The sequence below is a fragment of the Lynx canadensis genome, chromosome D4, assembly GCF_007474595.2.
Source record: "Lynx canadensis isolate LIC74 chromosome D4, mLynCan4.pri.v2, whole genome shotgun sequence".
Lineage (NCBI taxonomy): Eukaryota > Metazoa > Chordata > Mammalia > Carnivora > Felidae > Lynx > Lynx canadensis.
Window position 1 is genome coordinate 6,982,150 of NC_044315.2, and position 27,270 is coordinate 7,009,419.

General features: G+C 46.1%; 1 protein-coding gene across 1 annotated transcript in view; it reads right to left on the reverse strand.

Annotated features, from left to right (window-relative positions):
• The window catches only part of SLC1A1 (solute carrier family 1 member 1), an 83,647-nt gene extending 65,719 nt beyond the window's left edge, over positions 1-17,928 (reverse strand). The window contains exon 1 of the mRNA XM_030294041.1: positions 17,826-17,928. Within this exon, the coding sequence (XP_030149901.1) occupies positions 17,826-17,916 (91 nt within the window). The 5' untranslated portion in view covers positions 17,917-17,928. The remainder of the gene's footprint in view (positions 1-17,825) is intronic.
• Between the last annotated feature and the right edge of the window lie 9,342 nt (positions 17,929-27,270).

Sequence of the window (27,270 nt, forward strand, 5' to 3'; positions counted from 1 at the left end):
TCACATTCCCTTCATCCCAAGACTGATTGAGGAATGGGTATGTGACCCAATTAGGGCCGCCTGAGGCTCAGGCCTGGGCAAGGGAGTCTTGTTTGAACTACAGGATCAGAAACTTTCTCTCTTCTGCTGGGCAGAGAACAGGGAAATAGAAACCCTTAGCTGTGCTCACAACTATCTTGCCACCAACGGGAGCCTTGCGGGAGGGTGAGAATACAGGTGTGCAGAAACTGTGTGTGAAGACAGAACAGGCCAGGATGGTACTGTTTGAACCCCTGTATCCAGCTGTACCTGAAGCCAATTACTATTTCTGAGCTCTTAAATTATCTGAGCCATAAATTCTATGCTTCACCCTCCCCTCCACTCCCTCCCCACCCTCCTGGCTTAAGCATGTTTGACCTGGATTTTCTGTCACTTCCAGTTAGATGAGTCCTAAATTACAGGTGGGGGAGAAGGTGTCACTGGTATTCTGGGTGTCTCCACCGTCAACCACAGCTGCCCATCTGCATGCAAAAAAAAAGGCTGGTTGATGTGGGGGCAAGGCTCTCTGGACGTGGAGGCCAAGAGGATGGGCCTGGGGGGCAGGGCAAGGCAGGAGAACGGTCACGCAGCTGTATAGTAACAAACTCACTTCTCGGCCGTCATTCACAGACCTGGTATCTTTTCAACACTTTTTTTTTAGATAAGCGTGTCCGAAGAAAACCTTTTAGCACTCAATGCCATATGGCTCTGTGCTGCTTATTCTCTACTTGCCTCTCAGATTTAACTTCTATGCTTCCTTGCTCTGCCTCACGTCCCAGGAGGCTGATCTCTACCAAGTGCGTGCTCAGGGTTCCTTGTCCTCTGGTTTTGGCTGAGTTTAGCCAAGGAGAGGCACTAGCTGTAGATCTCAGAGAGAGGGGGAGGTCAGAGTTATTTACTGCCTACCTTGCCATGGCTCTAGCAGTGGCTGAGTTCCTGTGGCCACATGGGTCCTGTCGTGTGGCCCCTCTGCCACAGCCCCAACCCACACTGGGCTGTGGTTATACTGTCCCCTCCTCTTGCCTGTTCAGGCTTAGAGGAGCAAAGAGCTTTCCACAGGAATTAGCCCTGGGTGCCCTACCCTACTCAACTCAGTAAGTGTCCCCCGATTAAGTTCTGTTCAGTTGAATACTGAGGGGTGTCTGGGTGGCTCAGTTGGTTAAGCATCCAAATCTTGGTTTCAGTTCAAGGTTATGATCTCGTGGTTCATGAGTTTAAGCCTGCTTGGGACTCTCTCCCTATCTCAGTCTCATGACCATGAGCCACCCAGGTGCCCCATTTTTTGTGCCCTTTTTTGCAGAGATTCCCCTCTAAGAAAAAACTTTTGTTACTATCTTTGCCTAGTGAACTCCTATTCACCCCTCAAAACCTAGTTAAGATGTTAACTCCTCCAGAAAGCCTTTCCTGGGCTGTCTCCCCAGGAGGAATGAGTCTATTCTTTGGCCCCGCTGAGCTACCTCTGCATCCAGTATCCCCTCTAACAGACCTCAGTCTCGGCCCATCCCCTCATCTGAAGCTCTTGACGCATAACCATTGCAGGCTCACTTCTGTGCTCCCACTGCCCCAGCACCGAGCCTGACCCTCCACAGCTACTTGATCAAACCTGCTGCCTTGAGCAGAACCAGGGATGCATAACTGATGTCCACTGCACGTGCCCAGGAGGCCATTGCATTTTGTACTCCTTACCCAACAAACCTACTTACAAAAGGCAGGAGAAAATAGCAGAGGGGACGCGACTGGCTGGGCGTGACAACTGGGCCACAGGAATGTGGATACAAATTCTGCCACATTGTCCAGGGCCATCCAACCCAGATGGGCATCATAAATATGGCATCTCTAGGAACTCGTGACCTGTAGGATTGTCTTCCTTTGACAATGGCTATGGTAATGCACCCATGTAAAGTGGGGTGCCTGGTTCCTACGCCTCTGGACTTCTCCAAGGTTTTGGGGTCCCAGGAGTCCAAAGAGCCCCTTGGGTTCAAATGAGGATGAGGTCATTGTAGGACCAGCCCACCAGGAATGTAGTCTCTATAGTGAGCATGATTGGCTGAGAGGCCAGTTGTGGGTGAACCTTTCAATCTGGGAACAAGCAGACTCTCTCTCCCTCAAAGATGTGTCAGTTGTAAGCTCGGGGTATTTCTGAGATAGACATCCATGACTTGACTTATGGGTTCTAAAATCTCCCATTTTCTACCATATCTGATAATCTCATGGAAGATGTCACCTCTTGGCTGGTTTTGTGCCATGTCTATGGAAGACCTTCATCCACCTTGTGATTACACTCTATTCTCTCTCCTCTTTGGTACCTGTGCAGATACTTGGCCTCCAAGTCACTGAAGGAATCGTTAAGTTCTCTCACCCGGACTCGTATGGTGTGGAGAGGCCATGGGATCCTTTGGTTGGGGGACACACCTTTTCCTCAGGTTTAACACTAGATGTCTGGGCACTACCTCTCTATCATAACCAGTTTTACAACTCCTGTAAACACCTTCTCGGCCCATTACACAATCTCAGAAAGCCTGCTCCCCATGAGTAAATGAAATCCAACTGTCTTCCCCACTGCTGGTTTTAGTTATGAGCAATTGGAGAGTAGAGAAAGAGAAGGACCTCTGGCAGAAGGAAGGCAGCCAGCCAGCCTGGATTTTCTAGACTTGCCCCAAGCCTGGATTTTCCAGTTTGAGGAACCTTGCACTCAGAAGGCTCAGTCTAAGTCACTGGGACTCCCCGATGTTCCTCAGCGGTTCCTCACCTCTGCTTGGACAATGTGTCACCTTGAACTTCGGTCTCTAATGATTCCCCCCCCCATGCTGCCTCGCTGCTGTTTACCTATCTGCCCTAACTTCCATGGAGCTGTTATTCTGAACCATCTTTCCCCACCCCCACAAGGACCACAGAAATACTCACTTTTATTTTCAAGTGAGTTAAGACGCATTTGAAGAATTTTATGGTATTTCTTAATTCAAAATGAAAGCGGTTCCCTGCGTGAAAAGGTTGGGTCAGGAATCTGTCTATAAATACCTTGGATATTTCTCTTAATCTTCACTGGAAGAAAGAAGGCAAAGACAGCCAACTTGTTTGATTATTATTTGTGAAAGGAAAGAACAGTCATGTTTAGAATGTTAAACATGCGAGATAGTCACTAAAAGGAGCCCAGATGCCTTTTCACACAGGATGAGAGCAGGGCCCCAGAAAACACACAAAGATGATATTGTGTCTTCAACAAATAATGTTGCACCCAGGATCCAAATTTCACCTTTTGCACCCCTCCCTTTGACAGTAAGAGACAATAACAAACATTTATAAAGCATTTGACAGGTTTATAAAGTATCACGTATTAGCTTATTTGAGAACAACGGGTTAGACTGACAGTCTAGAAAGACCTATAAATGCATTTAATATGACCATCCGAGACCCCCCCCCCCAAAATCAAACATGGGGAGTATCATCTTTTCACAGTAGTACTTTAAGGGTTTTGTTTACTTTGGGGATCTCAGAAGATTTTATGTTTGTGAAGTTCTTTAGCCCCCTTTCTCCGTATTGCTCTCATGGACAACAGACGGTGCCTGTGGGATGAGGGAAGCCCATCAAGGCGGAGAAAGAGGAAAGCTAAGTAAATAGCCACAGCTGCAAACCCACCTGCTGTGATCCACCAGCCCTTTTCTCCAGAGCCCAGAGCACTGAGCAGCATTCGCAAACGTCTAAGAAAGCTTGGGGCCCAGCCCTACAGTAGGCAACTTGAGCGTTCTAGATCTTAGAGTCACTAAGTCCTGTCTTCTGTGGTTATTCTACTTGAGGTTAAAAAAGCATTCAACCAATTCAATCGTTTCTGCTTACACAACAGTAGATGCAAACTTTTTTCTCCCCCCAAAATAAGCAAGCCGGTTGGAAATTACTGGAAAATACAAATGTTCAGCGCAGGTGGCAAACCAGTTGCAGAGGAGACCTGGGCATGTTTCTCAGGGTGTGTGACTTCTGAACTGGTCACATTGCCATTCATCCCTCCGTGGAACTCAGAAGGTCCTCCACGTGATGAAAGCTCAGGAAATTTTCCAGGTGTAAGAAAGGAATCAATGAAGAGGAAGCAGAAATGGAGCCAACCTCTTACGTCTCCTGGTTGACAATTAACTTTTGCCAATAAAAAAAGTAAAAACCCATCTTCAGACTCTTTAATGACCAAATCTAGTGTTTATCCAAGCAGCTCAAGCTCAAGGTCTACTGGAACAGGCAGCACAGACAGCCTAGTTAATTCCTTATCAAAGAAAATCATCTCCAGACAGGGAGAGAAACGGGCAGAATCTGGACAAGGATGTAAAAAGATGTGTGTGTTGGAAATAAATGCACAAAAAGACAGGAATCGCTAAATAGCACTTTCAAAAAAGCTCTATCATTCAAGGCTGATTCAGCTTTATGCCATGACCAACTCTGTGAGATCTGATGGATCTTCTGTAATCAGTCCAAAGGACTTCCTGGAGGGGCACCTGGGTGGCTCAGCCAAATTTGGACCAGGTCATGATCTCACGGTTCGGGAGTTCTAGCCCTGCATCAGGCTCTCTGCTGACAGCTTGGAGCCTGGAGCCTGCTTCAGATTCTGTCTCCTTCTCTTTCTCTGCTCCTTCCTTGCTCACATTCTGTCTCTCTCTCAAAAATAAACCTTAAAAAAAAAAAAGATTAAAAAAAAAAAAAAAAAAAGAACTCCCTGGAGATCAGGCTGGTTCTGGTGCTGGTTTCCTGAAAAGGTCAGACCTTCTTCAAGGTGAGGAGATGCCCTCCAGTCTGGGAGCTTTGAGGCCACGCGGAGCTCACACAAAAATGGCTTCAACACTGTCAGTGGCCAGGTTTCCTCTTATTCTGGGATCCCCAAACTAGAAGTAAAGTATATTCGGGGTGACACGTGTGTGATAGGAGTTCCCAAGGGTCTTCACTCAAGAACCCATAAAACTAAGTAGTTAACTAGGGGATCAATGAGATAGGCTCACCAAGGATTTACCTCTGCTTTAAAGAAACTCAGTGAAGAAAAGATGTGGGGGCATCTTCTATGAAGTAGGTGCAAAGCTAGATGCTGTCAGGGTGACAGACCCAAATGAGACAGCACTTTTTTCTATCCTCAGGAAACTGAGATAAGAAAGAGAAGTTGTAAAAACACAACAATACATTTCTCATATAGTAGTTGCACACGATACTGAGATTGGACGTAAGACTGGAGATGGGCCTTTGTAATCACATGGTTATCTCTACCTGGGCTTGTAATATTTCCAATCTTCCAGCCCAGGAATCCTACTACACCTGCTCTAGGCCATTCCCAGCCTTCTCCAGAATTCCTTCTCAATTCTTCCTCTTTTCTATTAAGGCCCAAGGCGAGACGTAGCTTTCTTGCAGCATTTACCACTTGGGCTACTGCTATTGTATCTGCATGCACACTGCCTGACACTCTGGGACGAAACACAGACTTGAACCCCAGTAACATCAACACTTGCTCCATTAAATTGAGCTCCTAATTGATGGCTAAACGAACAGATCTTCCCAATCATAGACAACGCTTTTCATCTCACATGCCAAATTCCTTAGATTGACAGTGGTTGCCTAGAGGATAGTTTTGGGGCTTCTGGGGCCATAACTGAGCTTCGTGGTAAAGAGTGCTGTAAGTAGTTGGTGATGTCTGCCACAGGGCAGAGTTTGGGGGGAGGGGGTGCAAACGCAGTGTGACGTGGGGATATAAATTAAAGGTTACCAGAGCACAGAGAAGGCAGAGTAGCTCCAGCTGGGTGGCTAGAGAGGTCTACACAGGAAAAGTGGGAATTAGATGATCCATCTTCAAGGATGGGTAGGATAACAGTAGGTGAAACACATGAGCAAAAGCATTAGAGCAGCCATCATTAGGAAAATACAGATCAAAACCACGATGAGATACCACCTCACACCTGTCAGAACGGCTAAAAGTAACAACACTAGAAATAACAAGTGACGGTGAGGATGTGGGGAAAGGGGAACCCTCTTGCACTGCTGGTGGGAATGCAAACTGGTGCAGCCGCTCTGGAAGACAGTGTGGAGGTTCCTCAAAAAATTAAAAATGGAACTACCCTATGACCCAGGAAGAGCACAGCTAGGAATTTACCCAAAGGATACAAAAATACAGTTTCCAAGGGGCACATGCACACCAGTGCTTACAGCACTCTCAACAATAGCCAAATGATGGAAAGAGCCCAAATGCCCACCAACTGATGACTGAATAAAGAAGATGTAGTATATGTACACAATGGAATATTACTCAGCCATCAAAAAGAATGAAATCTTGCCATTTGCATTGACATTGATGAAGCTAGAGAGTATTATGCCAAGTGAAACAAGTCAGGCAGGGAAAGACAAACACCATATGATTTCACTCATATGTGTTATTTAAGAAACAAAACAGATGAACATAGGGGAAGGGAAGGAAAAATAAGATAAAAACAGAGAGGGAGGCAAACCATAAGAGAATCCTAAAGAGAGCAAACTGAGGGTGGCTAGAAGGGAGGTGGGTGTGGGGGATGGGCTAAATGGGGGATGGGCATTAAGGAGGGCACTTGTTGGGATGAGCAGTGGGTGTTGTATGTAGTGAGGAATCACTAAATTCTAGTCGTGAAATCAATATTACACTACATGTTAACTATACTTTAAATAAAAATTTGAAAAGCAAAAATAAAAAGGCATCAGAGCAGCAAAGTACAACACACCCAGGGAAAGCAATCAGTAGACAAGCTCAACTAGCATACAAGTTCAAATAGAAGGCTTTGTGGAGAAGAATGGGGGAAAGGCTAACCACTGTAGACTGCCCCAAGTTAAGGCCAGGATAAAGAGGAGACATGAAACAGTCAAGGCATGGAGGAAGAAATGGGAGGAAAGGCTCTATTTAGATACTGAACAAGAGTGAAATCTGTAAGAATAATTTGAACTACCCGTTAGGTGTATCAAGATTTGCTAGGAAGGAAGGAGCCTGCTTAACGGTGAAAGAACCTTAGACTGGGAGTTGGACAGTCCTGGGTGCAAATCCCAGCTTTGACTACGACCTCAGCCACGGGACTTAAAGCTTTTAAGTTTCCTTCTCCTCATCTGTAAAAGGGTAAACTTCCTGCCTCGTTGTATCAAGGGTCAAATGAGAAATAAATGTGCATAAAACTCATAGTAACCCTCTGACAAATATTAGCAAATAGCAGGCTTGGTTAACCACAAGAGAAGTAACTTTTCAAAGGAGAAAATGTGTCTCCCTCATTGTCTCATAATTTGGGCAATCTTGTATGAAACCCGTAAAGTGGTTAAGGGAATCAGAAAACAACTAAGTCTAGGAAATACCCAGAGAAATTGAGCAAAATCAGTTTATCTTCAGGAATGGGAAGAGGTTTGGAGATTGGGCTTTCCATGGTTAGATATTTCTGGTGACGATGCATTTTTTTGTTGTTGACTTCATTCTTTACTGAATTATAAGTAACCTGGTAACTCTCAAGCAACCGAACAGCGGTTGAAAGATAATCTGATTGTATAATCTCACTTAAGCACTCTTCTCGAAGGGTTTCCTCCTTAGTTAAATAGATGAAGTTTTAAAAACCCGAGAGCACTGAACCCGGGTAATCGTCTCAGAACAGTTATAAGAATAAGCACATAGCGTGGATGCTCGCTTATGTCATTTCTGAATGGAAGTTCCAGCCCCAGAGGCCACCACTTTGCATCAACATGTGGACCTCACAGAGTCACATGATGCTCATGTCAGGATCCTTCCTGGACACATGAAGATGTTCCGTCCTATCTGTGGACACAGTTAGGGACCCCGAGACCAAGAAGGGCTGGGGGAACGGAGACCTCAGCCTGGGTGTGGAGGAGGTGGCCCCAGGTCTTGTTCCGGCTGAGCGTATGCCCAGAACTCACACAACCGGGCCCGGGGCTGGGACTGCAACAACACAGGACGCACAGCATGAAGCGTCTGTGGGCTGGGACAAGGTCCATCCATCCCGGAAAGTGCAGGAGCATTCGCTGGAAAGGATATATTCTACCTCTGGTAATGGAACAGGCAGTTGGCAGATGTTTTTCAAACGTAGGGTAGTAACATTTCTGGCAACGAGTGAGTCACCGAAACACTTCCTTTCCATCAACAGAGGTGTTACTGTGGGGTGTACTAATGGCAACAGAGCACTCTTTGTTGTAGTTCGGGCTGTTTCCTCAGCAAGTATAATGAATTGGCTCCTTCTAAATCTATCCACTGAGCTAAACTATAGCTCCAAAGTGAGCTATTGGCTTAACGGTAACTGTCTCCAATATTCTCTGCTATTAGAGGTATGTTTAACATTCTCAATAGGGAAGACCATTGAAAACACTTGCTACTTCAACAGACACCGCTGCCGGGGTGTTTAAATGGGCCACCTGATGTCATCGAAAACGAATTCGTTTTCTTCGAGAGTGCTGGAGTCCCCACAGTATACGTGACTCTGGGTCTCCAGCGACACGCACACAGGGGAGATGTGCAGGTCCCCAGGCGAACACGAGGCCAGTGGGTCGGACTCCCCACGGGACAGTTACACTGAGGCTCGGCTCTGGTAAAGGTAATCACAAGTTCTCGCGAGTAATTAATGTGGAAAGCTTCCTTTCTTCACGAGCAAGTGCTCACGGGAGCACGCATATGCTCTCCGATAGCTGATTCCTAATCCCAGTTATTTACATCTTGTCTGACCCATCCAGGGCTTTTAGCCGTCCGAGCTACCATATTCTGATCTGGCACATGGTAGTTTTCCCCATCGCTTGTCTTCGTGCGAAGTTTCCTTTCTTTTTTTTAAATTTTTTTATGTTTATTTATTTTTGAGACAGAGAGAGGAGGAGGGGCAGAGAGAGAGGGAGACAGAGGATCTGAAGTGGGCTCTGTGCTGACAGCAGAGAGCCCGATGTGGGGCTCGCGCTCGCAAACCATGAGATCATGACCTGAGCTGAAGTCAGACACTCAACCGACCGAGCCACCCAGGCGCCCCTAAAGTTTCCTTTATTTCTTCTGCTTGCTGCTCAAATGTTTGACAGGTGGGTAACTTTGATTCTACAGAACTTTTTTGTACTAAAAAACCCAACATATCTCACGTTAACCAGTATCTAACAAGATACTGAATACAGACAATCTTCTCTTTTCTATTAAACTGAATAGACAGACATACACACACACAAGCACACACACCATCTTTCCCTTCGCTGGACGTTAGCAATGTACCTTCAAAGTCCTCCCAACAGATAGAATGTGTCTACAACACAAGGTGTGCGGAGTCTTAGGCTTGTGATAACTTTTTAAAGATTCATTTTGTAATACCGGGCTCGCATAACTTCGGGTGGGGTTTTGGTCTTATAGACTTGAGGTATACACCATGCAGAGAACAACCAAAAATCAGAATCTGTTCAGGGAGTCCCAAATTTGTCTTGGTTCTGATTTGGTTTAAAAAATGAAAGTATCAGGCATAGACATTCAAAGCCCAAAATTCTTCTCTTAATTCTTTAATATGTGGAACTCTAGCCAGCTAAAGGGCCTCCTCTCTAAGGTTCTTAACTAAGCAGATGCATGTAAGACATGTATGCATATACAGCAACAACACAAGTTTATGAGACCTCATATTCCTGAGTAATCTAATGCTGACCTGGAACACCGCCCAGGTAATAGTCCCACATACAACTTACATTATTATTATTATTATTATTATTTTTTTTTTTTACAGTAGTCTCCATGCCCAATGTGGGGCTTGAACTAAGGACCCTGAGATTAAGAGTTGCATTCTCTACTGATTGAACAAGCTGGGCACCCCCAGTTTACGTTATTAGACCCAATTCACAGAGGTTTATATGTGACTCAACATCAAGGTCATTTCCTCCTCCCCTAATGACTTTTCACACCCTGTGCCCTATGGAAGAGGTCCTATGGCTCCCAGCAATACACTGAGGAATGATGGTATAATCTGAGCTACAGGATCAGAGCTAGAAGGAACCTCAGAGATTTTCTAACCCAAGGTCGACAAGCATGTGGCACACATGCCCCTACTCTCTGCTCCTAAGCCCTTGGCAGACATCAGTAATCAACTGCAGAACTTGTTTCCAATTCTTTCTCAACACTCATATCACACACGGCAGTCTACTATCTATAAAGGGGAGCTGGCATGTGCATGAAATCCTTTCTCCTCTGCCTCATCTGAACCCCTCTTCTTTCTGATAAGAAACAAAGGCCCATGGGGCGCCTGGGTGGCTCAGTCGGTTGGGCATCCGACTTCAGCTTGGGTCATGATCTCGCAGTCTGTGAGTTCGAGCCCCGCGTCAGGCTCTGGGCTGATAGCTCAGAGCCTGGAGCCTGCTTCCAATTCTGTGTCTCCCTCTCTCTCTGCCCCTCCCCCGTTCATGCTCTGTCTCTCTCTGTCTCAAAAATAAGTAAACATTAAAAAAAAAATTAAAAAAAAACAAAAACAAAAACAAAGGCCCAGAGAGTTTAAGTATTAGGTACACTTTCTTACATAGCTCTTAAGCGTGAGTTTCATTACTTCACTGTCTCATTTCATTTTCCAGTGTCTGTTAGGGGTGGTAGGAGTGATTCTGCCCTCAAGGGGTCTATAATCTAGTGTTTGGTTTTTTTTAATGTTTATTTTTGAGGGAGAGAGAGTGGGGGAGGGACAGAAAGGGGGGGAGACAGAGGATCTGAAACGGGCCCCACACTGACAGCAGCGGGCCTGATGTGGGGCCTGTACTCACAACTGGAGATCATGACCTGAACCACACGTGGATGCTCAACCAACTGAGCCACCCAGGGGCCCCTATAAACCTAGTTTTGAGGAAGAAAAGATAAACATGCTTGATACATATGTAGACTAAGTGTTAATCTGGGTCACTGATGCAGATCAGAGGATGTTAAAGTGGACAGAAGAGATTTTATGGAGGAAATGGGGGTCAAACCAAGTTTGGGACTCATTTATTCACTCCATAAACAAGGACAATGTCTTACTCTCTGGGCCATAAATGGTTCAATAAATCAACAAATGTATTGCATCTACCAGACATTGTCACAGGTGCTATGGGTTCAGGAAGTTCACAGATTAGTGGAGGAGGCAAAAAAAAAAAAAAAAAAAAGAGAGAGAGAGAGAGAGAGAGAGAATATATTCTAACTGCAGAATAATACATACAAGTAGATATTCCTTCCTTTTTTGTTTTGTTTTTTTTTGTTTTTTTTGTTTTTTATTTTAGAGAGAGAGAGAGAGAGAGAGAGAAAGCAGGGGAGGGACAGAGGGAATTCTAAGCAGGTTCCATGCTGAGCACAGAGCCCGATGCACGCTCGATCCCATGACCCTGGGATCACGACGAGCCAAAATCAAGAGTTGGACGCCCAACCGACTGAGCCACCCAGGCACCTCCAGCAGATATTCCTTCTGCACAGGAGGAGAGCACAATAGTTCCTTAACAAGCCTGTGGCACTTGTAGGACTCCCTCTCCTGCTAGAGATTGCCACTTTCTTCCCCTAGAGGACCAGATTCAGCCATACTCCATCAGGATAACCTGCTGAGCATCTAGAGTTCAGCGTCATTTCTTTTCCACTCCCATTGTTGCTGCGCAGCCCAGGCCCGCCCCCCTCTCTCCCTGCCGGACACGGACATTAATCCCCTGGGTAGTCTGCCCACCTGCAAGGCTACCTTCCCGGGATCCATTCTGCACATCCATCTGCCTCAATGATCTTCTTCAAGCACGGCTCTGATCGTGTCTTTGCCGACCTAACCCTCAGACTGTGTCCAAACTCATTGGCGTGGCATTCTAGGTCCTCCAGGGTCTGGCTCTGCCTCCTCAGCAGGCTTGCTCTTTTTGTTGAACATGTTCCTCCGTCACACCCTCTGCTACAGTCATGCCGAGCCTCTCTGTTAAAAGGCAGGAGAGGCAGACTTTGCAGTGGGAGGAATAGCCGGGCAGCCTCGTGAACAGAGGCATGAGGGTAGGTCTGAGCCCAGAGCAGACACCAGCCCAGCTGATGAGTCCGGCAAGATCCTCTGGAGCACGTGTTCCTCCAAGGGCACAACCCGCCCTTCCCGGAGTCCTGGAGGCATGTTTCTGCCCCTTCCCAGTCTCAGGGGGAGAGAAGGACAATACAGACCCAAGTGCATGGTGCAGGTTATTTTCCACCTGATACATCACTCAGCCACACTTCGGATTCCCAGGAGAGCCGGCAAGGACCAGGTATGACAGGGAGACGGGGAGCAAGCCAGAGGTGACCAGGACTAAGTCCTCCACTGTTGAGTCTCAGTTTCCTCACCTGCATGTAGGGATCTTTATAGTTTCCTCATCTCTAGCTCTACCTATACCTCTAACTATATCTACGTAAGCCTATATATACAAGCAATACCTACTTTACAGTTGCAATTTTTGCAAAGTCATTGACTTTTTTAATTTTAATTTTTTCAACGTTTATTTATTTTTGGGACAGAGAGAGACAGAGCATGAACGGGGGAGGGGCAGAGAGAGAGGGAGACACAGAATCAGAAACAGGCTCCAGGCTCTGAGCCATCAGCCCAGAGCCTGACGCGGGGCTCGAACTCCCGGACCGCGAGATCGTGACCTGGCCGAAGTCGGACGCTTAACCGACTGCGCCACCCAGGCGCCCCTAATTTTAATTTTTTAAAATCTACATCCAAATTAGTTAGCATATAGTGCAACAATGATTTCAGGAGTAGATTCCTTAATGCCCCTTACCCATTTAGCCCATCCCCCCTCCCACAACCCCTCCACTAACCCTCTGTTTGTTCTCCATATTTGAGTCTCTTATGTTTTGTCCCCCTCCCTGTTTTTATGTTTGCTTCCCTTCCCTTATGTTCATCTGTTTTGTCTCTTAAAGTCCTCATATGAGTGAAGTTATATGATATTTGTCTTTCTCTAATTTCACTTAGCATAATACCCTCCGGTTCTATCCACACAGTTGCAAATGGCAAGATTTCATTCTTTTTGATTGCCGAGTAATACTCCATTGTGTGTGTATGTATGCATATATATATATATATATATATATATATATATATATACATATATATATACACACCACATCTTCTTTATCCACTCATTCATCCACTCATTCATCGAAGGACATTTGGGCTCTTTCCCTACTTTGGCTATTGTTGATACTGATGCTATAAACATGGGGGTGCATGTGCCCCTTTGAAACAGCTCACCTGTATCCCGTGGATAAATGCCTAGTAGTGCAATTGGTAGGTCATAGGGTAATTCTATTTCTAGTTTTTTGAGAAACTTCCATACTGTCTTCCAGAGTGGCTGCACCAGCGTGCATTCCCATGTCATTGACTTTTTTCACAAGTATTTCCTAAGATTTCATCAGCCATGATGGAAATGAGATTAGAGATGTATAATAAGTCAAATACACAGTAGGTTAGGCACACTAGCCTTCTCAACCAGCTTCTGTTTCCACCCTTGCCTCTGCAGTCTGTGGTCAAAACAGCAGCCAGGGCGAGCTGATTAAAATACAACCAGACCCTGTCACAGCTCTGCTCAAAACCTTGCGATGGCTTCCCAGCTCCCAGTAAAAGTCAAAGTCCTTAGAGGAGCCTACAGTCTCCCAGTGCTCTGTCCCCTCCTAGCCTCCTGCCTCCCCATCTCCCCTCCCTCACTCCACCCCTTGTTCTTTCTCAAACAAGCCAGGATGCTCCCCAGACACCGGAGCACACGTTCCTTCACCTCTTCTTAGTCTGCAGTCAGTTGTTACCTTCACGGGTGCGGGGGGAGGGGTGTCCCTATTTAAAACTGCAACCCCCTCCCAGCTCTATGTTACTGGAGAGTGCTCTCACCATCTAATATACTCCATGTTGTAGTTAACCTATTTATTCTATTTACCTCCCTCCACTTGAATGTAAGTTCCACCAGGAAAGGGGTTTCTATTGTTTTGCTTAGTGCTGTGTGCCCCAGGCCCTAGAACAGTCCCTGTTGAATGAACAAATGGTTTAAGTGTTCGCTGCTGCAGGTATATTCCAGGCTGAGCTGATTAAAGGCCCAGCAGCGTCAGGCATGGTAGCTACCAGACCAAAAGAGCTTTATCAACGACAATATGCATTCTGGAATATCGCCACACACAAGGCTCTGTGCAGGTGAGGTACAGCCTGAGCAGCAGCCCTGTCACAGACACACAGAAGCAGGAAGAGAGCATTTACTAGGACTCAACTTAGCATTTGCCAAATGTATGCTACCAGAGGCTTAGTGCAGGAGACAAGGAGCAAGGGTATCAGTAATAACGTGAAAGAATTGTTCTCCCTTTCAGACAATGGAATCTGAATCTATAAATGATTGCTTCCTGAGCACGCTGAAGAAAATTATTCAGCATGAATCGGCTCGCCAGCTCTTTCATGTAAATAACATCTACTACCTTTCCTGAAAATCCGTAAGGTGGAAATCAGGTGTTTCAAATGACTGACATAAAGCACATCCTGGACAGAAAGATCAAGCTCTATGCTGTGAGTGGGGTGAACAATTCATGAGTGCTTTAATCTAAAACATTACACACACGGTCCCTGACTCATGATGATTCCACTTGTGGTTTTTCAACTTTACATGGGTGTGGAAGTGATGCCTCTTCAGCAGAGATCGGACTTCAAATTTTGAACTGTGATCTTTTCGTGGGCTAGAGAGATGTGGTACAATCCTCTCTCCCCCGTGGGGCTGGGCAGTGGGAGCCAAGCTGCAGTTCTGACGGCGAGGCCTTCACGGAGATAAACAACTGATACGCTCACGACCATTCTGTACCCAACAACCACTGTTTTTCACTTTCAGTACCGTGTTCAACAAATTACATTATAAAATAGGCTTTGTGTGAGGTGATTTTGCCCGACTGCAGGCTAAGGTAAACGTTGTGAGCACATTTAAGCTAGGCTAGCCTAATCCACGGTGCTCGCTTGGTAGGTTAGGTCTATTAAATGCATTTTTGAATTATGATACTTAATATCTTCAACTTACAATGGGCTTATTTGGGACCTAATCCTATCATAAGTCGAGGAAGATCTGTACACGATATGATCATTATTGGATCACCTGAATCAGAACGCTCTGACCCAGAGTTTTTACACACAGTGATTCTGCCTGGACAGAATTCCCACTTGGAGCACAAAAATTCTACCCTCAGAATTTCTGTCTGTTTAAGTGAATTGAGAATCAGGCTATGGGGCACAAAACAAAATGGTTTATCCTTTCCATCTCGTTTTTTAAAAAATGAATGCTCTTTAATTGCATTTCCCCTCACACCCTAGGTCTTGAAAAACCAGAGGCTTTAAGCTAGCTCATAAAAACCTTCGTCCCTCATTTCAATAATCAAAATATCTTAACGTGTCAGGTCTGCTGAATTACAGCAGGGACCAAACATTTGGATGGCTATAATCAGAAGAGGAAATTCTGTCAAGGTAGTTAATACATTTAACAGTTTCTTCTTCTTCTTTTTTTTTTAAAAATTTTTTAATGTTTATTTTTGAGAGAGAGACTGACTGCAAGTGGGGGAGGGCAAAGAGAGAGACATACACACACACAGATTTCGAAGCAGGCTCTAGGCTCTGAGCTTTCAGCACAGAGCCGGACGCGGGGCTCAAACCCACGAACCGTGAGATCACGACCTGAGCCCAAGTCGGGCACTTAACCGACTGAGCCACCCAGGCGCCCCTAACAGTTTCTTCTTCTTAAAAAAGGTCCAGAAAGGAGGCTGCATGACCATGCTTGTGATTTTCTGTATCAATTAAGACTGTTTTAAAAATAAACTTACTCTCAGTTTATATGTGGACTCAGCCTCACTGTCGTAAGTTAGCTGGAATTTCTTTCTGGTTAAACTGAGCTAGTGCAGACTACACCAACAGAGGTATGATTCGCACTCAGACCCAGTGCTCTGGAGAAAGAAAAGGAAGATCGATCCCAGGACGGGGGGTGGGGGTGGGGTTCCAGGAACGGCCACACTGGGGGTGGCCCTAGGCTTGGCACTTCTCAGACCAGGAGCAGAAACCCTCTGGATCGTCCTGTGCTGCTCCTGGAGGAGTAAGTCCAGAAAGACTTCAGTGGAGCACTTAAAATTTTTATATAGTGGTTTCCCTTTCTCCAGAAGAGTGTGTGAATCAAGCTCCCGGGGCTCACCCAGATTAAAAACTGTTGGAAAGTGCCCTGACGCCAAAGGCCACAACTGCAAAATGGGCACGTGATCCCTCTTGACACTGAAGATGTATTTATGCAACGGGTTCCGAAGGCCAGGGAACAACTGCTCAAAATCCTTTCCAAACCACCCTCTAGTGAATTGGTACACTGAACAGCGATGTGCAACACTTCTTCACCAGATGAGAATCCTACGGCTAAAGAGGCAGGATTATTCCACTCTCCCAAGGAATTGGGAGGGAAATGCCAGCCTTGGGTTATCCAGTAACCATCCTTAAAAAGGGTTTAACAATTAATTCTGGACTCTTATTACTAGGAAAACACACAAGGATATTGCATCTATCTGGATGCATGGAAATCAAATCCCTCTCTCTTTAGTTTCTTATTTAAATATGGGGGGGGGGGCAGTATCCTGCCCCTAAAAACCTTCCCTAAAAACCCCTAAGCCACTTGGCCCTTGGGGGAAACAGAATTAAGCAGGTAAGAAAGACTTGCTTCTCTCCTTCTTTCCTCCCACAAATGGCCTCTGCTAAGGCAATTCCAGGATGTTACTTCTTTACTAGAAATCTGACTTGATTTTGCACAAGGCTCTGGAGGAGCAAATCTGACTCTGAGGTTTCTATAACTTCCACAGGTTTCTGGGGGAGGGGCATCAAGAGTGGGAGGACACAGTGCCAAATATTCTGAGATCCAGAAGCATCCCTGGGGAAGAAGCCGCCGTTCCCCGCCCCACCCCCCGCTTCAGCAAACCCAGCTGTTTCCAAAGGGAAGATGGGGACTTCCAAGGAATCTCACCTGCTGGGTGTCTGCACCTGTGTGAGCTCAGAGAGGAAAGGAGACTCCATCCCCGATGGGGAGCAGCCCAGAGCCCAAGTTGTAAGACAGACAAATGGGCACAAATTCATCATCTAAATAGGAACAACTCATACCTCTGAGCAATGGCTCAGACATCAACTCAGTCCAGTAATCTGTCAGGAGTGAATCATTTTAATACCCCCTTGTTTAAAAACAAGCAAATAGGACTTGAAAATTCTTTTCAATAGAAAAGCAATGTGGAGAGCAAGGAGGCTCCGGGAGGCTATTCTGGCTATATCAGGGTGGGAAACGAAGGAATCTGGGCTCTCGGGTCTTTCTTCCCCCAACGACCTCCTGGGGGCCATAACCGCACCCCCCTGAGTTCCGGCAAGAATGTGGCCCAGGGTGAGCGGCAACACCCTCTCCCTCCCTCCCCTCGGGGCCCTGGCCATCCCTGAGGTTAAGGTGCCTCCTCCAGTCCCACCGAGAACCGTAATCCACCCTCCAACCCCGTCCCGGCAGCATGGTTCAGGAAAAAATGGGGGGGGGGGCGCGGAAAGCACAGAGGATTAAAACCATAATAAACCACGTTTGCTTCCAAACGGGAAGAACCGAGAGCGACTTGCCCCCCTTCCCCTTCCAAGCCCCTCGGACCGTTTTGGGTAAAGCGGGCACCCGCGGCTCGGGGAGCCCCCAAACGGGAGTCCCCGAGGAGCTCTGCGGCTCGCACGCGGGGGAGCCCCGGCGCGGCTCCGAGGCCCGGGGGGCGCCTCGCCCGCCACCCTCGCCCCGGTGGGGCCCCGCACGCGGCCCGGGCGCCGGGGGCGCGGGAGGGTGCGCGCGCGCCGCCCACCCGCCCCGCCGCTCACCTAGCACCACGGCGGCCACGGTGGACAGCAGCAGCCAGTTGTTCCTCAGGAAGCGCCTGCAGTCGCATCCCTTCCTCGCCGGCTTCCCCATGGCGGGCGCCCGGGCCGGGAGCCGCCGCCGCGGCGGCCGCTATTGTGCGCGGGGAACCGGCGGAGGCGCGGCGGGGGCGGGACGCGGGCGCGCCGGGGAGCGGGTGCGCGCCGGCTGCTGCGGCCGCCGCTGTCGCTGTCGCTGTCACCGTCGCCGCCACCTGAGCTCGCGCGCCGCGCCCGCAGCCCCGGCCACCTCGCCGGCCGTGCGCGTCGGGCGCGCCCGGCTCCTCCTGCCGCCGCCGCGCTCTGCGGCGCGCGGGCCAACCAGCGAGGGAGGAGGGAGGAGGGAGGAGGGAGGAGGGAGGGGCGGCGGGCCGGCGGCGAGTGGGGGCGTGCGCCGCGCGCCCGGGGTCCCGGGGAGCCCGCAGCGCCACGCCCGCCCAGGCTGCACCTGGACTCTCGCTCCCGCTCTCCCTCCCTCCCTCCCTGTCTCTCTTTTTCTGTCCCGCCAGACCAGCTTTTCGGATTCACGGGTTCCTCCCCTCCTGGCCCAGAGGGGCGGAGCCACTGTGGTTTGCCCCTCCGCCCGCCCAGCCCCGCCCCCCCATGCCTCCACGCCGACCCCTGGGCGCCGCGACCCCCTTGACCAGTGGGGAGAGTTGAGGGAAACTGAGGCCCGCAGTGGGGCCCCTCTGCTCCCCGCCGGAGCCAAGGATCTGCCCCCAGCCTGGAGAGCTTGAAGCCCCTAGCGGGAGGGGCAGGGGGCTGCTGGGGGTGGAGTGGGGGTGCAGAACAGGACGTGGGGAACGCTCACCTCTACCCGCCCCCGCCCCCCCCCCTCCAGCTCCCGCCCGTGTCATGAGCTCTCCTTTCTGAGTAGCGGGCGGTGAGGCACCCATTGGAGTGTCTGTGGACACAGGGCTCGGAGTGGGCCCTCTTACAACTTGACTGGCTCTGTGGCCGTCGAAGGCCCCCGAACTGTGAGCCTCGGCAGAGTGACTAGGTCTGAGCGCCCGGCCTGCTGGGAGACGGTGGGCGGGCCCGTCCCTAAGGCCAAATGCGCTGGAAAGGCCAACAGGGGAGATGGAGAAGCCAGGTAAGTGGTGCCAAATGTCTTCTGCGAGGCTAAGTGCATTTTCGAGTTCTCTTTCCTTCTTCTACCCCATTATTTCACCCTCACTCATACAAACTCTTTTTTCTCTCCTTTCCCACATCAGCACCTCCGCAGCTCCAGGCTGCCTTCTCGCCAGCTTTCCTAACATAAAGTAAGCCCTGCACATTTTTGTTATTCTGGAGTCTACTCGCTGAATGGGGGGGGGGGGGAGCTCCTCGACTAGGTGATCTGATGACTAAAAACCCACAATTAGAGCTTCATTCCTTTGGCTGAAATTGATGCAAGCATTCTTGAAGAGATACTAATTCAGCTTTATGAGCCACATACACTTTAGTATGAATGACTTTGTCAGCTCCTTTCCAGAAAGTACATTTTGAGACAAGGAAGGATAGAGGGAGATCAAGGTCATTGTGAGCCTGAGGAGGATCTGAGGAAACGTCAGGAGGGAAACTATCAAGCAAGAGGGGACAGCGATATTCATCCCACAATAAAAAAGCTAGAAATACTCAGATGTCCAACATGAAAGGAGCGGCAAATATATTACAGGACTGTCCTGCTCTCGTGCCTTATGCAGCCTCTAGAAAGGAAGTTTATGCAATGTCTAATTGCACAAGATAGCCCAGGTTACAATAATAAGAGGGGGAAAAAAGGAAGATTAAATTGTGTATACAATTTGGTCAGAGCTACCTAAAACAAACCTATAAAATAAAATCAAATGCTTAGAAAAAGAGTCTAGGAGGAAATATGCCAAAGTTTTAACGCTGGTCATCTTCGGGTGGGAATAATACCTTGTTCGAATCTTTTTGCTTTCTTTCTGCGTTTCCCAAAGCGTCTCCCATGAGCACACTCTCGCCCGTTACAGTTGTGGGTAGGGCTGTATTTAAGAGATAAACAGAACCTCAACAGAGAAAACAGTGGAAGAACCAAAGATGTTCTTGGACATCACGACTTTTTGAGGTGTATTGGAGAACAACTAGGTTTAAATCCCAGCACTACCACTTACCAGCTGGGGAACTCTGGGCAAGTTGCTTAAGTTTTTTTGGTCTCAGTTTCTACATCTGCAAAATGGAGGCATTAATACTCTGTATCTCGTGGGGGTCTTGTAAGAGTTGAAGACAATGTGTGTGAAAGACTTTAGTGCCTGGTGCACAAGTACCTTCGCTAGTTTTGCTTGGAGCCCACCTGAGCAGGCATCTGTCACTCCCTCTCTTTTGTGGCCTGCCTGTCAGGACCACACCTGAACTGCTTCGGAACCACGAGAATCCTTGCGTATTTATAAATAGTCGTCGCCCATTAAAGTTGCAAGGGACTCTCAATCTACTACATTTTCACACCTAACGCCTATACAGCGCATACTTGCTTTATGCTTATTTTTTAATGTGTATTTATTTATTTTGAGAGAAAGAGAGAACATGAGCAGGCGAGGGGCAGAGAGAGAGAGAGAGAGGGAGAGAGAGAGAGAGGCCCAAGCAGGTGCCGTGCTCAGCGTGGAGCCCAGTGCACGCAGGGCTCGATCTCACAACTGTGAAATCATGCCCTGAGCTCAAGACTCAGATGCTTAACCGACTGAGCCACCCAGGTGCCACATATGCTTATGTACGTTACGCAGTTTTAAAGTAGTGCAATATTGGGGCGCCTGGGTGGCTCAGTCGGTTAAGCATCCGACTTTGGCTCAGGTCATGATCTCGTGGTCCATGAGTTCGAGCCCCGCGTCGGGCTCTGTGCTGACCGCTCAGAGCCTGGAGCCTGTTTCAGATTCTGTGTCTCCCTCACTCTCTGCCCCTCCCCTGCTCGTGCTCTGTCTCTGCTCTGTCTCTCTCTCAAAAATGAATAAACATTTAAAAAAATTTTATTTTAAATAAGGTAGTTAAATGTTGAAAGATGAATAAAACCAAAGTATATACACTCATTTTGAAATAATAAAAATCTCCTACATTAAGAATAAAAGTCAAGAATCTCAAAAGTTCAAAGCGGGTGAATTATAAACTGTGTTTATGCTATTGTTCCATGGAAATTCCACTTTAGCTGGCAATAAAAAATAATTAGTAAGCAGACACAATGCACTTAGCATGTACCAGGCACCTTTCCAGCCACTTTGCACAGATTAACTCCTTTGATCCTCCCAACACCTGGATGTAGCAGGGACTACTACATGTTCCTTCATGGGACTGTAGGAAGAGCCACATGAGATACCGTGTGTCGTCATCGACTTCGTTTTACAGCTGAGGAATCTGGGGCAAAAAGAAGGTTCGGTGACTTCCTTCAGTTCTCTGTTTTAGTCAGAGGACAATCAAGGTGGACGAGGCGGTCTGGCGCAAGCTGAATACACCAACTCTGTGCATGAAACCATCATCTCTTAGATGAGGAACAAAAACAGAATTGTTACAGCGACATCGCTTGAGTTACTTTCTGCAAGATCTTCAGGAATCCATCCGTCCACGTCCGGGAGCTACCAGGCTGTCCTGAAGTGTTGTGCTCACATGGAAGCTCCCTACATTTTATGGGGCGGGGGTCAAGCTCTTCAGGTCACTCTCCGTTGCTGCTGGTGGCTCCTAATGTGATTTATTTGCCTTCTTTTAGGCAAAGATAAGATCATCACCTGTAGGTATAGGAAGCATCACTTTGGGGAGGGGGGAGATCGGAGACCCCTAAGGCGTAAGTTTTATTTCTTTATTTGCGTTGCCTGTGATAGTCATGGACACAAATAATCTCAAATTGGACAAGAGTTAGGAGACATTTTTCTTGTAAGTCCTCCCCTCCAGGGGAACTTGACCCACTCAGGTCTTGGAACAAAATCTTCACTCTCCTGGGGTAAGACCTTAGAGCCACGTAGAAAGAATTGTTCGGATTTTCCCCCTCCAATAGGTATTAACATCTCTCCCCTCCCCCCAGATCCCTTCACCCTGCTGATAGAATCCTTTGGCCGTTTCTTAATACGTGACATTTTACCAGTGTGCTTTTCTTTTTTTTTTTTAACATTTAAGTAACGCGGGCATTTCCTTTATTGTTATCGTTCCTTTCTTTATTTCTCCCCTTGTTGACTCGTGGACTCTCTTGTTAGTTATTACAGAAAAGAGACTTTGACTTTTCCATACAAGGTTACATCATCAGTTGACAGCACGGACTTATATATTACTCAGGAAGGAAATGAAAAGCATTCAGAGACAAAAAGTAAGGCACCAGCATCTGATTGACTCTAGAAATAGTGTGCTGGTTGCATTCTACCGTCATAAAACATATGCAGTTGGCTGGTTTGTCCTCATGCTGTGCTAATGGGGAGAAGGAGGTCATGGGGACCAGAGTCTCTTTCAGCATCTACGACTGTGCGGCCATTCATGACTGATGGATAGTAAGAAGGATGCTGTCAGCATATTCAGATGCCCTTTTTAGCAATCTCTTCCTTATTGAATTCATCTCGCAATTATAAATTAAAAGATAAAACAACTATAATTCATTAAACGGTCACAGCAATTCTCTAAGAAATATTTTATAAAGATGATCTGGCCTGAAGGGACTTATATATTATTTAGATGTCCTTGAGATCCGAATTCAACAGGACTTTGCCCATGGGCTTTATTGCCTACTCTGGCAAATGGAAGAACAATTCTATTTCACTTTAGAATCTATATTTATCTATATCTATCTATCTCTGTCTCTGTGTCTCTATATCTACATATGAAAAATGTATCTGCTACATAGAAACTGTGTGTCCTTGAACAAGTCATTTAACCTCCCCGAACCTCGATTTCCTCATCTGAAGATAACATTTGAAGTAACAAATACAAATGGCCAATACGTATTTGAAACATGAACAAATTTTCAATCTCATTAGCACTCAAGGAAACGAAAATTTAAATCAGTATTTGTTTGTCAGCTAAACAAGGGTGTTTTAACAGAAAATATCTTAAAATGTGTAATTTTAATATTATAAATTGGAAACTTAGGGAAAGTTTGCAGAAATGGACAGTGTCCCATGGTGCTGGTAGACCTAAAAAATGCTATGACTTTTCTGAGGATAATTAGGCAGTTTTTAACATCTTCCATCAAGAGTGTTTATATTCTTTAGCTTAATCATTCTACCTCTACAAATTCCCCCCACCCAAAAAAGGGCTGTTCATTCCAGCTCGGTGGGAAACAATTAAACTACGTGATAGTAAAGTGAATTGGCTAAAGATTGGTTAAGTATGCACAGATACACTTAATATCAATTTGATACCCTAGCAATGGAACACCATTCAGGTATTGAAAAGCATATTTCAGGAAAACACTGAGTTACGTGGGAAAATGGTAAACATGCAGTGGTTTTGAAATGGCAAAAGTAAGTTGTAAAACTCTGGGCGAGTTGTTTTTTTTATAACAAAGCTATAGTCACTTATTATTTGTGTACCTAAAAATATGAAACTTAAAATATGCGTATTTTAATTCCACTTAAATCTGTGTGTGTGTGTGTGTGTGTGTGTGTGTGTAAGAGTAGTAATATCAATGTTATTAATGTGCGAGCACAGGTTCTTTGCCCTGCTAGGCCAAGGTGTTGCTATGCTTGGGAGATTAGGATTTGTTACAATAGCAATTTAAAGAAAAAAGTGTGCTAACATTCCATTTCTGCCGGAAGTGTGGGATTACGTAGCAGGAAAGACTGTTATCATGGGAAAGAATGTTTCGTATTCTTTCATCTCCACGTTAAGAATACCAAAACCCCAGCATGGAAGATCCACTTCATAGAATTCTCCTATAGTGTAGGAAATAGAGACACCCTGTTCCCTACAGCAGCTGCCACTCTGTTGCAGCAGGAAGTGAATACAGAGGAGCATTAGAAGAAGCTCTCACCCCTTTTTGGTCAAGGGAATGGGCGGGGGCAAAGGGAGAGTAAGAGAGGTGCTGGTGCTGTTTTCTCTCTCCAGGCTTTGTCCAAGAAGGGGGTATATGTTAGAGAATACAGGGTGGCAGTTCTGTCCCTTACCGCCCATTAGGGGGCTGCCTCCCAGGCTATCCCTTACCAGTCTGGGGTGCAGCCACATCAACACAAATGTGGGAGGAAGTGTAGTCAGGCAGGGAGAGGATCTGAGGCTTCAGTTCCCAGCCACCCTGGGTTCCTGGTGGCTGGGCTGCTGAACTGTGAGCCATGACTGGTCATCACAGTGTAAGGTGACCCACAGAGTCTTGGGCGGGGAGGAAGGGAGGTCCCATGTGAACCGGCCCGATGCAGAGACTCGCTTCCTTATTTCTAGCAGCAGCTGAGGAGAGACTGAGACTGTGGTACATGTCCCTCAGCTCTAATGAGGCCAAGAGAAAGGGCAGAATACGTCTTCCCAACTGCAGATTTCAACCATGAAGGCCCCCAGGGCAAATTGGAACCAGGGACAATACTCTGGACACCAGGATCCAAATGCATCCACACATTACATTGGGTTGTTAATGTTTTAAAGTCTCTTTTCTACAACAGATTCCCTCCTCCCATCTCATTTGTTTGTCAAAGGGACTAGGGCATTTGTCCTACAAAATTCCCCACATTCTGGATTTGGCTGTTTGCTTCTTCATGGTGGCAAATTCATGTTTCTCTGTGTCCACTGTTTTCCTCTAGGAGAATGGTTAGATGTAGAGAGTAGATAGTTGGCAATGCTAAAATCGAACGAACAGTGGGTTCTGATGTCAGCCTGATTCATCTGAGATAAATTCACCATCAACCTTTTGAATATAGCTTTGGCATCTGTTAGTGATGGTTGCTTACCATTTTATTTAATTTGTTCTAATTCTATCATTCCTCTGAATACATTTGCTGGAATTCTTCTATAAAAAGAATTTTTACCTCATCGACTACTTGGTTACCCTGAAATAGAGTTTGCACAGAAAAAGCAGGATCTGTGGTTAATTTTTTCCCTTTATTGGTTTTTCTCGATCATGCATTGGTATGCTAGCAGCCTCCAAGGGCGAATGATGATGTTTTGTTTCCTTGTTTTTTTAATCAGTGATATTATGAACACACAGATAGATAGATAGATAGATAGATAGATTTATTTATTTATTTGTAATGTTTGTTTATTTTTGAGAGAGAGTGCACGCATGTGCGAGCGGGGAAGAAGCAGAGAGAGGGAGAGAGAGAGAGAGAGAGAGAGAGAGAGAGAGAGAGAGAGAATCCCAAGCAGACTCTGTGCTGTTAGGGCAGAGCCTGACACGGGGCTCAGTGTCATGAATTGTGAGATAATGACCTGAGCTGAGATCAAGAGTCAGACGCTTTAACCCCTTGAGCCGCCCAGGCATCCCCAAGAAAACATGAATTTGTGTTTTTGGGTGGATTTATAGGTTTCAGGCGGTTACAGTCATGATTCTTGTCCTTGCTGACATTGTCCCATCGTTGGCTAACGGGAGCCCTTCATTTTGGCTCCTGTGTCTTTAGCAAGAACCTGTGTTCTTATTTTCTGGATCAGCAAAGTGTCCCAAGACCCTCTCATACATCTCCTGCCCTGGAACTGGAATCAGCCATTTCTCCAAAGGTTCCGGGCTCCTTTTTGTGGAGAAGAGAATTTAGAAATTACAGTCTTGGTGATGGGGGTCGCTCATTGCTACCAGGTTCTCAGTGTTTCTAGGCCTTCTAGTGGACAGCACTCAGGAATACATAGTTCATAGAAAGAGACAAATCATGAGTTCATACTGATATTTCCTATCCAATTTTTTTATTATCATAAACTATTCATAATGAATTAAATGTATGTTCTTAAATTTGCAGTTTTGTGGCATTAAATGCATTCACACTGTTCTGCAACCATTACCACTGTCCATCTTTCCTAAACTGAAACTCTACCCATTAAATACTAACTCCCCACTCCTTTTTCCTCCAGCTCCTGGCAACCCCCTTTCTACATTCTGTATCTATGGCTCTTTGTGCTCTTGTGACCGGTTTCACTTAGCATAACATCCTCAAGGGTCATCTGTGTTGGCATGTGTCCGAATTCTTTCCTTTTTACAGCTGAATGATATTCCGTTGTATTTGTTTATCCATTCATCCACTGATAAACACTTGGGTTGTGAATAATGCTGGTGTGAACATGGGTGTGTCAATATCTATTCCAGTCCCCATTTTTGATTCTTCTGTGTCCGTATCAGAAGTGGAATTCTATGTGGTAGTTCTATGTCTCATATTTTGAGGAACTGCCATAGTGTTTCCGATATTGGCTGGACCATTTTACGTTCCTGCCAGCAATGTACAAGGGTTCCGGTTTCTCCACATCCTCACCAACACTTGTTAGTTTCTCTCCGTTTGTTTTCATAGTAGCCATCCTAATGTGTGTGAGCCAACTCAAAATTAACACTACAGAGTTTTGATTAAACTTCTTCAATTTACTCATATCACTTTTTTCATTATTTTGAAAATCTTGGTTCTTAAAGACATTAATTCAAGTGTTGATTTCCCAATCCTATAATGTGCATGTAATAGTAAAATATATATATATGTATAAACATTACTTCTAATAATAAGACCACTGAATGCAGCTTAAGATTTCTTCTGGCTCTTTTTGTCCCTAGAACATATCCCTTGAGATATATGCAACCAAATTACTGTGTGTAATAGTCACTTGAAGAAATTATCTTCCCTGTGTGGTTATGACATCAATTCGATATGCAGTTAGGACCATGGGTTTCCATTTGTTCTGAAATTTTAGGAGTTGTTTTTTTAAAAATCTAATAAATTTTATTTTTTAAAAAATTGTCCTAAAAATGTTTAACATTTTTATTTATTTTTGAGAGAGACAAAGAGACAGAGCATGAGCAGGGAAGGGGCAGAGAGAGGGAGACACAGAATCTGAAGCAGGCTCCAGGCTCCGAGCTGTCAGCACAGAGCCCGACATGAGGCTCGAACCCATGAACCACGAGATCATGACCTGAGCTGAAGCTGGACACTTAACTGACTGAGCCACCCAGGTACCCTCAAAAATCTAATACATTGTAAAGTCTGTAAAACATTTACATAGTTCAGTCAAAACTATAAATCAGCATAATCAGAGAATTCTCATTTTACTCTCGGTCCCCTCTCCCTCTCAACCTATGGAACACTTTGTAGACATCTACTGATACTTGGTTTATCCTTCAGTTGCTTCTTTTTAGAAAACATACACAAATATATATATTTCTATTCTCCTGCCCTTTGTTACACAAAGGTAACATTTTCTAAGCCTCGCTTCCTCTCCATTTATTCTGTTGCCCACTCAATATTATGATACAGAGATCTTGTTCATTCCTTTTTCTGTTCAATAGTCCTTTGTGTAGTTGTTGGTATAAAGAAGTCTTCCTCATTCCTTTGAA